This window comes from Lemur catta, chromosome 11 (assembly GCF_020740605.2).
Source record: "Lemur catta isolate mLemCat1 chromosome 11, mLemCat1.pri, whole genome shotgun sequence".
Classification (NCBI taxonomy): domain Eukaryota; kingdom Metazoa; phylum Chordata; class Mammalia; order Primates; family Lemuridae; genus Lemur; species Lemur catta.
The window spans coordinates 64304603-64317362 of NC_059138.1; the positions used below are offsets into that span (position 1 = coordinate 64304603).

The window sequence follows — 12760 nt, forward strand, 5'->3', positions numbered from 1 at the left end:
GGATTGCTTGAGGCCAGGAGTTCAAGACCAGCCTGGGCCACATAACAAGACACTGTCTACTGTCTCTACAAAAAAAAGAAAAAAAATCAGCCTGGCATGGTGGCACCCACCTGTAGTCTACTTAGGAGGATTGCTTGAGCCCAGGAGTTCAAGGTTATAGTGAGCTATGATTGCCCCACTGAATTCCAGCCTGGGTGACAGAGCAAGACCTTGTCTCAAAAAAAAAAAAAAAAAAAAAAAAAAGAGAGAGAGATTTGTGAAATTTGAAGAAAAGCAGATTATTTAATGCTATGAGATATGCTTAAATCTAAATTACTGTCATAGCTGTCATTACTTATTTTATCATCTTGTTTACTTCATAATGATGCCAAATGTTTTAAAAAAAAATTTTTACAATTTTGAACTCTACCACTCATAAAATAATAAAATTTTAACTTCTAGTTGAAATACAGTATTTATTCCTTTTCTTGGTTACAACTATATTATAGCAAAAAAAAAAAAAAAAAAAAAACACAGCTAAAAAGGGAAAAAAGTAAGCTCTAAGTTGATTATCCGGTAATCGGTTTTCTTAAAATACCAAGAGGGAAAATATAAAAATGTTAAGAAGAGTTATTTTTGGATGATGGATGAATGGCAATTTCTCTTTCTTCTTTGTGCTTTGTTATATTTGCAAAATTTCTATAATAAACAAATTTCATTCTTTTCACAAGAAATAAATTATCTTAAAATTTATTTTCAAGACAGTTTAAATTCAGGGAACTAAATTAGATTTGTTGTCATATAAAATCAATAATAAAGAACATTATCCAGAGAATGTTTGTCTCCATAAATATCCTCAAAATATATACAAAGAAAACATTTGTTTTTTGCTTACAAATTCTAGCTTTCAATACAAGGCCACAAAAGAACCATATTAATAATTCACAAAGTCTTATCTTTCTGCTGACTGAGATGTTAAGAAAAATATCATGGAAGTCAAGCTAAAAGTACGACAAAAAATTGGTACTTAATCTTATCCAGCACGTAACAATTGTTCACTGAGATAGTGAAGAGTTTCTTAACAGCTAGATTTTAAGACCATTAGGAAGAATATCAAAATAGCACCAACACAGAATAACTATTTTTAATCTTCTAAATCCTCAAACTGAATTATTTAGGATTAGAATTCACCATGAGTTTTACTGAGAAATTTATATTTAGCTATTTTCCTTTCACCTGTAATTTCAAGATTAAGATTAAATATGCTATATTTAGACGAAAGATGCACAAAAGTTCTAATTATCATTATCTTTTAAACGTATAAGCTAATTCTAACTTTACTACATAGTAATGAAGTCTTATAAATGAAATCCCTTACTTCAGTCTTTTTGCATGTGTGTCCTGTTGTTGTTGGGTTGGTTTCCTTATGACGTTGTGTCTATCATCTAAGCAGACTAGTGAAGTCTTGATGAGAAATTTTCATGGGACTGCCAAGCCTCTGGCAAGATTTTGGGAATCAGGGAAAGTAGATTTATTTATTTTCACAGAACCTTGGGAATGACAGTGGCATCTCCATAATTCATAGCAGCTCTTTTTTTTTTACCTCCTTTTTCACCCTTCACCTCAAAATTTGGACAAGTAAAGCCTCAGTTCCAGAAGTAAGGCACTAATAAGCAGCATTTTGCAAGGGTATAAGTGGTCAATTTTCTATGATGTCCATGTCTTCACAATTCCTTACTTACTAACCAACCCTTCCAATTTTCTCAAAGGACAACTTTTGGAGGAACTTCCTAGACTACTTAAACTTGAAGAACTTTTTAAAAAGTGTATTTTAAAACATTAAATCCCATTGTTGTACTACTACACAGATGTCAGTACTTGAATTAAAGAAGTGTAAACAAATTTACTGTAAGCTGTTAGAATCAAGTTTATGTGGATTTTGTAGAATACTGTCTCAGAGAATAGCAGGAAAAGCTACAACACCTCATTGTTCTCCAACTCTTTATAGACAACCTGAAAGGAAATCTTTTAGAGATATTTATCTTCCATACACATCACTCCTAAAGAATACAATGTACTCTGCTAAAAGGAAAACTATAAAGTTAAAATATATGTATATATATTTAGTCTTTAGACATTTTGGGATTACATGGTGCTTCTTGAAGGGTAAGCATTTCATTGTCTCAGGAAATTCCATACCTAAAGCCTAATTCAATTTCCATGAGTTACAAAACTCTCCTGAAATTCAGGTTGCTTATAGTTTGATATTAATATCCTATGCCATCTTTGTTTTTGTGAAATTATGCAAAAATTATCTCAATGTCACAAAATTTTAAACACTATCAACAAATAAAAGTGTTCTAGCTATACCTAGCTATTTATATATACATCTAAATGTTAATATATACACACCTATCTCTATACCATATATAAAAATCAAAAGTGGTAGACTTGTTAAACCTTTAACAGGCTTGTTAAATTTATAAGATCATAATATCAAATCAAAATAATTTGAGGCTAAATTTCCTTTTTGTATATATTTTGCTGATATGGAAAAAAAAATCCAATGGTGACACACTGTCCCCTAGCGGCGATGAAAATACATGTTCAGTGTTTGTAAATTTCCAAAACTACAAGTAAAAGCAATCACCTATTGATAGGGTTTGAGAAAAACAAAACAGCCCTCTCCAAATAAAAAGCTTTTCCCTTTTGATCCTTTGAATGAAAAAGCTCTCTCCCTAAAGCCTAGGTAATAAAGTACTAATGAAAATGCACTTGGGATTATTAATTAACAGTCATTACACAACAGTCTTAGTCTCCTTTATTTTCTGTGCCTAGAACAGTGCCCTGCAATACAGTAGGTGCTCAATAAGTATTTGTGAATCGAAGTAATTAAGAAAAAAGGATTGGTCAAAAAAAACCCCAAAAGGCAGCACAGATACTCTGCTGACTAGGAACAGAGAACAAAGGAAAGACCAAAACTATGCAGTAGTCAGAGCCAGATTGCAGTAGAGAAAAATTTAGAAAGCTAAAGACACCAGACATCTGGCTTGAGAAACAATTATTTCTGATCTGGGACTTATCACACTGTCAGACTTTATTTTTTTTTTATATCATTCATAATATAAATTCCACAACTTACTAAAGTTGAAAAAGTGGACTCATATACAATGCCCTTTTAAATTGGGAAAAATGTTTTGATCCTACACAACTCACCCAACAGCTTACAATTCCTGCTAGTTCTCTATTGTGACACCCCTCACTGGTCATATTCCAACTACTGTAAGCCTGCCTCCAGGATGTTCTAATTGGCTACTTCTTTTTGCCCTTAACTACTGCTCTAACCTCACTAGAATAATCACTTTCACTATATCATACCCAAATTACTTTCAATACTTCCTCTTAGCTTTCAAGGCCATCCACAGCCAACATAATTAAACCTCCAACTGCAATTCTAACTCCTTTGTTGTACAGAATCCACTTTTGTAGCTATACTAGTATAGTCATTGTTATTTCTGCTCAAGTAAAATGGTTTTCCAGTAATTATTTTTCTAATTCACATCAATTTTAAAGGACTCAGTTGTAATAACTTCCTCTTATGAAGTCATCTATTTTACTGCACATCAGCAATTTTCATTGTCATAGTTTTTCTCAAAATCCCTTACTAATATTGTTATTAGGTTTGTATATCTACAGGTCTTATTTTCTCAGCTAAATTATAAGATACCAAAAGATAACTCAAACAAAGTCCATAGCAGGTATTCAATAAACATTAAATAGATTCATTGGTTAAATAACTCCATAAAGATCTGACCTTGTAGGTGACCATTAAGACATCTGGAAATGGCAACGTTTTTAAAGCCTACATTGTTATGAAATCAACCTCCTAAAAATAAAAATTAAAAACAAACCTTGTATCTGTCCTTAGAAACTGGAAAAAATATCAAAAATAAGGAGTTTATGGTCCATAATTCCCCCAACCCTTATAAGAGAACTTCTACTCTGAGAGGTAAGTGTAAGAGACAATAATAAATCCCTACTAACACACAAATCCAGGGGAATAAAGGCAGACAATGAGGCAGGTATCCTCTTAGATGGGGTGGCTGCATAAGCAGAAAAACTACATACATATCAGGTGTTAATGACAATGAGTAATGTTTCCAAAACACATGATAAATGATGGAAGGGACAGAAAATGTATTCTAGTTACTTCTTGAGTGGATGGCCCAGGTCTTAGTAGAATAATATTGATAATTTCTGTAGCATCAGAAAAACTGGTTAAATTTTTTCCCATAAAATTTAGTTTCAATTTTTTAATTACAAACTTAATACAAAAAAGAGAGAGAGAGAGAGAGAGAGAGAGAGAAAGAACTAAAATGGGCCAGTTCAAACATATCAAAAATGGGGGAGTAAAGGAATTATTGTTAGAATATTTTTGAGTAGTTAAAAAAAAAGACTCCTGGTTAATGACCATTAGGATTTTGAATATTGGTTAATGGGTGTGTATTGAGTATCCAAAGTCTTAATCTCAATGTTTTGCAGGAATTTGTTTACCATTGTATTAAAAAGTATTTCTTTCCAATAAGGTGGCTATGAATAGCAGCCTGCAAAAAGAATTCTGTACCAAAAAGACTAGTACTATTTTTACCAGTCTTAGTTATCAAAATATTAGCCTGGCAAAGCTCTCTCCAGAATGGAAAGCAGAAACAATCCTTTCTCCAGGTCATAGATGGTAGAATTATTGCCTATAGAGCTTCTTCCCAATAAGGAAGTAGAAAAAAAAAATCTGCAGATCCGTGAAGCAATTCCCTTGGTGGAAAGAAATTTTTGAAATCATCAGAATAAATACCTCTCTCTGAAATGATGCTTTTGAGCTAAACAGGAAAATGTGTTAGATATTGTCCAATTTTCAGTATTAGGAAGATTAAAGAGGATGTTTTAACCACAGAAATAAGCAAAAAGTAGGAATAATCTTATGTTGACATGAGATTATGTAAGTCAGAAGAGAATTCATGTAGATATTAAATGTATTTTGAATTAAAAACCTCAATAGATGTGGTGTAAAACCCACTTTTTCTGTAGAATACTGAATTAGATAAATGGAAGACTGACTTAAAAATGTCTGGAACTCAGACTTTATTCTTCTAGGACACCTGTAAAGGCCAGAAGAGGGGGCTGTCTCCTCAAATCTGCAGACAACAGTGCAAAGACACAAAGAAACCAATAAAGTTCCAATAAGGAGTTCAGTGAACTACAAGAATATACAGGTAGAAAATTTAATGAAATTTGGAATATAAAACCCAAAAAAGCAAGAAGTTTGACAAAGAATATTAGGTCATTAAATATGAAATGCATAATTTCAAATCAAAAGTGTAATTTATTTATATCTCACACAAGAAGCAGTACAATTAATTAAAGCATGCACCTAAACTATTGGCACAGTTTTACCATCTTAACAATAGCTTGTTGATGCCAACAGTGAAGGTGCCTGGAGAGCAAGTGGCGACGAAATCGTGAAAGGCATTTTCCACAGTTTGTTGAGAATTGAATAATTTTCCTTGCAAGAAGTGTTCCAAAGCCTAGAAAAAGTGGTAATCAGTTGGTACAAGGTCTGGTGAATACGGTAGATGACAGAGAGTTTTTAAGTCCAGCTTTTGTACTTCAATCAGACATTTCTAATATAACAGAAACAATAAAAATAACCAGATAGAAACCTAGAGATGAAGAATACAATGAAAACTGATAAATTCAACAGAAAGCTTTAATAGCAGACTTGATCAATCAGGAGAAAGAAGCAGTGAACTGGGAGACAAAACGTGAAACTATCCAGTCAAAAACGCAAAAGAAGAAGGAATGCTTATGGGAATTATGGGGCACCAGCAAGAGATCAGTCACATAATAGAAATTGAAGAAAAAGATAGAGAAAATGGATCAGAAAGCATTTGAAGAAATAATGGCTGAAAACTTCCCTACTCTAGGGATAGATACCAATACCCAGGTGCAGGAAGCATAGTTGTCTCCAGTTACACACATGCCAAAAAGGAGTTAACCAAGGCATATAATAATAATTAAACTATCAAAAATAAAAGACAAACAAATTCTGAGAGCATCAAGACATAAGAAACACACACATACAAAGGACTGATAATATGATTATCAGTGGATTTCTCAGCAGAAAACTTACGATCCAGGAGAAAATAGGGTGACATATTCAAAGTGCTGAAGGGGTGGAAAAAAACTGTGAACAAAGAATACTTTATCCATCAAATCTGTGTTTTATGAATGAAAGGAAATAAAAACTTTCCCTGACAAACAAAAGCCATAATGGAGTGATCAAAGTTAACATTAACAGTAGTGAGCCAGGTAGACATCATGTGACCCCCATGATGTGATGCACTGAGAAGAATACAACACTGATTCTGTGGCATTCTTGCCAAAAGTGCATAGCCTGAATTTATTCATGAGAAAACAGTAGAGAACTCTAAATTGAAAGATGTTATACAAAATAACAAGCCAGTATTTATCAAAACTACAAAGCCAAGACTGAGAATGTATCCCAGATTAAAGGAGACTGAGAAGTTCTGACAGCAAAAGGCAATGTGTTTCACAATTGGATCCTGAACCAGAAAAAGTATATTTAACTGAGACAATCTACAAAATTTGAATAAAATTTGGACATTAGATAATAGAGTTGCATCAGTTTTAATTTCTAGATTTTGACACTATGGTTATATGAGATGTCAATATAAGGGATCCTGGGTCAAGGGTATATAGGAATTCTTTGTGCTATTTTTGAAATTTCTTTGTAAATCTGAAATGATTTCAAGATGAAAAGTTACAAACAATCAGGAAAAAAATCAATGAAAGCAACAAAACATACATCTCAAATAGTTAACAAAAAAATAAGAAAAGACAGAAATCAAAAAATAAGGTGAAAGACACAAGACAAAATATTTTTCTAATTTCAATAAATGTAAATGAATAAAGCTTATAAATGAAACAGAGATTATCAGGTTGGCTTAAAAATTAAATGCAGCCATGTCAACTCTATAACAGCCACACCTAAAACAGAAGGACACAAAATTCTTAAAGCTAAGTGATTGAGAAAAATATACCAGACAGGTACTCACCAAAAGAAAGTGTGGCTCACTATATTCACCCAAAATCAGAGACTTTAAAACAAAAAATAGTATTACATATAAAGTATCACTACAAAAGTCATAAAAAGTTTAATTCATCGGAACCAGGTTTTGGATGTCAGGAATAACAAAGTATGTTTTGGATAAATCTAAGATGCCAGGGAGATATCCACGAGAAGATACCCAGTAGACGGTTAAATATGTGAACCATGATCATAGGAAAGAGTCATTTACAAATGAAGGGAATTTAAAACCACTGGATTGGGTAAGAATTCCCAGGGATCACACAGGACAGTGCCCCAAGAATCTTCAGCATTTAGGGATCTAGTGGAGGTAAAAAGCTGGCAAGGAATCTGAGAAGGAGCAGACTTACTTTACAGGAAGAAATCAGAAGACTGCAGTATTATGGAAACCAAGATTAAAAAAAAAAAAAGTCACAAAGAAGAAAATGGCACCTTGTTAACCATTAGTATTTACAATTTGTTACTGACAAAGACTTTCTCCTTGATTGAACTAATCAGGCTCGCCCAAGCCCTCTATGTCTGCCCTTGGTCAGTCTGTATTCACCCACTTTTATCAAGAATGCTGCTAAGTCAATTGAGCAAGAATTTCCCACCCTCAGTATCTTATCAGCTTTAATATCTGATCCAATTCCTCATCCCCCCAGAGTCCCCCAGATGGAATGTGATCACCCTGGCCTGCATGCAGCAAGAATCCTATCAAGTCAGCTTAACCAGAATCACCCCTTATCCCTAATGTTTCTTCTTAGTGATTTGAAAACATTAAATCCCATCACTGTACTGCACAGATGTTAGCACTTGAATTAAAGAAAGACCAACAAATTTATGGTAGGCTGTTAGAAGTTGAGCCCAATCTCTCTCCCCTCGTGCAAAACTCCAGTATGGTAGTCCCTTGAATAAAGTCTTCCTTACTGTTTTTAACAAGTGTCAGAATAATTTTTACTTAACTTTATAGAAAAAATGAATAGGTTGTAAAGAGACAGACAACTGTTTTTAATAGGTTAGGAAGCAAAGCAACATGACTAATAATTCTGCAATGATTAAGTCTTTAAAAAATATATCATTTAAAATATTAATACATCATAAAATTTTAGAATGTGAAGAAGTAACGAATAGGGTTGAAAGTGGTACTGAATTTATTTTACAAAGAAAGTCAATATATATTTAATCATAACTGATGTTAAGTTAAAAGAAAAAAAGTAAATATGCATAGAAAACTCAAGAATGGCTATAGTATAAAACAGGATATCTTACAAAATCACTAAGAAAAAAAGTAAAGAAAATTTAACAAACCCTATGAGGTAAATCCATTATTTAGAAACTTATACCAAGATAGATTTAATAACTTGTTAAAAGTTGCATAGATAATGACCAAAAAACCCAGATTTCAAGCCAGAATCACAATCCATAGAGATCAATCACTTAATAACTATATTAGAGATATTCTTATCCAAGAGAACATGCTTCGAAATGACTACTGGAAATTTAGATCCATTAGTCATTTTGTGCAATTTAATAACATATTAAAAATATAATTCCTCTCTTAAGATTTTAAATGATTCAGCAGCAGAAAATTTGCCATGTGGTTCAATACACATTCACACCTCCATGGTATGTATATTTTGCCTGTGTAACTGCAAAATCAAAACAAAAACAAACAAAAAAAAAACAATTACCAAGTTAATTATGTTTTAGACATGAATGCCATCTAATGAGAGAATTAAATCTCTTGGGTAATAATAATAATAAACTCTAATGTGAAAATCGGGACATTAATGATTCCAGAATTTGTAACATCCAGACAAAAGGTAGAAGCAAGCATTATTCAGCGAATACTGATGGAGGAATTTTTTTTTAAAAAAAGAGTTCTGTAAAACAGATGTAGCGGACATGAAGTAAATATTTATTGAGTCAAAATGTCATTTTCTCTTATAGTTTACACTGTCACACATATATATTACAAAGGTAGGCAGGAAGCCTTGTCAATTTCAAGAACTGTCATGCCATAAAATGATAAGCCATAGGGGACAACAAATACCAGAGTCAAGTTGCTAAAGCAAAGGCATAAATAAAAATTTAAACCAAAACATACATTGATTTGACTGTCATGGTTGGTCGGGCTTGGCATGATCCCTGGCAGGATCTGTTTTATATTGAGAAATAATGAACAGTTGCTTTCTCTGCCGACATGTTTTCAGTGAGGTGTAGGACACAGGAAAGGCTAAGCAACATTTAATTATTGCTCCAGCATTATAATAAACTGAAAAAGATCTGGGAAGAACAAAAATAAGCAGCACATTAGAAATCTCCTGTGGCACCCTGGAAACCCTACAAAGGAAATGCTAACATGTTTTCCATTCACTCAGCCTAAAGCATAATTCTCCAGTTTCCTGGATATACTAATTTCATAAAGAATAATTTAAGTGTTATATAGAACACACACAATCAAAAGAAAAAGAAGGACTACAAAATCTTTCTTCCTTTTAATTGTTTATTCATTCTGATTGGGATTGGAAGGCCTTTAAAAGACAAATGTCTGACAGCTATAAATAATTAAAATACTAGCAAGAACAGCAATAATTACAAGAAAGAAAATGTCCATCTGGATTGTAATACATTTTCAATGAAAAGAGTGAGACACTACTAAATACCGAACACTAACATATGAAAGCAAAAACGATTGATAATTTTTATAAGAATGTATTGAGAGAATTAAAAGTAAACTCTAGTTCAATAAGTTCTTGTAAATAATTATATGCATCATTCTTATAAAAAAAGATATTCCTGTCACAGAATGGAATATTTATTTCCATGACTACGAAAGGAAAACTTGTACTGAGAAACCTAGTCTGTTCAGATTTGTTTTGTTTGGATTTAAGCACATACTTGGAAGTAAGTCATCATGGCAGGGACAAAAACAAAACAAAAACAAACTCATCCAGATTACCTATTAAAACTGTAGCTTACACTGGCATTCTTATAGATATTATATTACTTTTTTATTTAAATGATAAATCCTATAAAGTTTAAGAAGAGTGGAAGATGTTTGTCTAATTGCCCTGGAAGAAGCCTTAGAACTTGCTGTTTATGTTCTCAATAATCAATGCTGGAGAAATATTCTGACTTACAATAATAGTGTGAGTTGACAATTTCTTTGAACATTCCTTTATAGCATGTTAGCTTTCTGCCATTAATGAGTTATATGGTACATAGAAGAAATAAAGATGTTTTAAGAGGGAAACAAAATAAATTTGTTTAAAAGAACAGTAAAAAAAATTCTTGTTTTTGGCTAGGCACATTTTAGACACAAGATTTTAAGAAAGCACAAGACAATACAAAGAGCTTTCACTATCTCATAACATTAGTTTAGCTGTTTATAACGGGCTTATTGATCCTAAAGAGAAGTTAAAGAAGCCTATAAATAGAACTGAAAAATGTATGCATTTTACACTTGACATTTAAATACCCTAAGAAGTGATGTTAAGCTTCTAAGTGCTTATTTTTCTTCCCTTCAAAACAAAATGTTTAGTTGTCATTTGCTTCATTCTGATGTGTTGCTAATTTCCAGGGTACATAAAACAGCAAAAAACCAGCTTAAGTTGTAGAAGAGGAATATCAAATATAGATGAGCCATAGGGACTCAAATTTCAGATAAGTACAAAGGCAAACTATTAATATATCAGACTGACAATGATCTGTCTTATTTTTTCAATTAACAAGATTCAAAAGCTCTAGTAACTGAGAGCTCTGTCCAGCAACATCCATTTTTCTAATAACCATCAGAAGCTCAGAATTTTTTAAGAAAATAACTGTTACATAGCTCTTAGTAGAGGATCACCCAACATGTTAGGCCACTCACCCAGTAAATATGTGATGATGATGATAAATTCTAAAATATGGATTGTATGCCAAGTTGTATGGTGCTTAAGAAACATGGGAAGAAGTCATTATACCACGATAAATTCCAGAAATCCATGATTTGAGGATTTAAAGGGGATCTTAAATTTGTGGTGGTTTACTGCTTTCCTTACAACTTTCTACATTTCAGAAAAATGCCTTGATAAATTGAGACACAAATATGTAAAAGTTTTTCCAGCACCAAAATTTTACAAAATAAAATTTTAATTTAATAAGCACTTAAAAAATGTGAACTAAATTTTACGTTAACATTTACCCTATTTTTAAATTGCTAGTCACCTCTTTTCAAGAGCCACTCAGACATCCTCACATGCAAAATATAATCCCTTAGATTGATTTCATATTTTGGTTATTATAAATAGTGTTGTAATAAACACGGGCATGCAGATATCCTTTGACATACTGATTTCCTTTCCATGGGCTAAATAAGTAAAAGTTAGATTGCTATATCATATGGTAGCTCTATTTTTAAGTTTTTGGGGAACCTCCATACTGTTTTTCATAATGGCTTTACTAATTTACATTCCCACCAATGATGTAGAAAAGTTCACTTTTCTCTACATCTTTACCAGCATTTGCTACTTTTTGTATTTTTGTTAATGTACATTCTAACTGGGGTAAAATGATATCTCACTGTGGTTTTGATTTGCATTTCCCTGATGATTAATGATATTGAGCATTTTTTCATATACTTATTGGCCATCTGTATTCTTCTGAGCAATATCTACTGAGATCACTTGTAGTAGATATACACAACAATGCAATACTATACAGTCATAAAGAAGGAAATCCTGTCATTTGCAACAACATGGATGATCGTGGAGGATGTTAAGTGACATAAGTCAGGAACAGAAAGATAAATACCCCATGTTCTAACTCGTATGTGGAAGCTAAAAATGTTGATCTCATAAAGAATAAAATAGTGGCTACTAGAGGCTGGGATAGGAAGAGGTTGGTTAACGTATACAAAATTACAGCTAGACAGGAGAAATAAGTTCTAGTGTTCCACAGCACTTAAAGGTAACTATAATTAACAGTAATCTATTGTATATTTTCAAATAGCTAGAATAGAGGATTTTGAACGTTCCCAGAACAAAGAAATGATAAATGTTTGAGATGATGGATATGCTAATTATCCTGATTTGATTATTACACACTGTATAACATGTATAAAAATATCACACTGTACCTCATAAATACGTACAATTATATGTCAATTAATATTTTAAAAATTAAAAATACATATATTAATATAATCCCCTATTTTTTAGAGAGGTGGGGAGAAGAAGCCACAAATGAAGTTCCTTTTTGGAAACTAAAACTAAACCATTTTATTTTAAAACTGTGAATAAACATGAAGCAGAGGTTTTGGTCCTTTAAACAGAGTAACTACTCAATTTCTCTTTTTTCCAGTTATAAAATAGTACCAAGCATAGTTTCTGCCATTTACTCTGGGGCCATCTATATAATATACAATTTACCTAAAAATAGCTTATTTCTTTCATGTAACAAAACAGAATAATTTAGAAGCTCATTAAAAATAAACTCAATGAATCAATTAGATCACCATAAATTTCGAGGTAATTTAAGAAACCACATAGCCAAGACAGAATGAGTTTTCAATGACTAGATTATAAGTAATGAAAATTATGATGGTGAACCCTCTGGCAAATAAAAAACGTGTTAAAAAAATCTAAGTACATC

General features: G+C 32.2%; 1 protein-coding gene across 2 annotated transcripts in view; it reads right to left on the reverse strand.

Annotated features, from left to right (window-relative positions):
• The window catches only part of CRPPA (CDP-L-ribitol pyrophosphorylase A), a 240872-nt gene that overhangs the window by 6265 nt on the left and 221847 nt on the right, over positions 1 to 12760 (reverse strand). The window contains exon 10 of one of the 2 annotated variants that reach the window (XM_045564078.1): positions 9338 to 9409. The exons of the other annotated variant lie outside the window; for it this stretch is intronic. Coding sequence (XP_045420034.1) covers positions 9389 to 9409 — 21 coding nt within the window. The 3' untranslated portion in view covers positions 9338 to 9388. Of the gene's footprint in view, positions 1 to 9337; positions 9410 to 12760 lie in introns of those variants that run through there. 2 annotated transcript variants of the gene reach the window in all.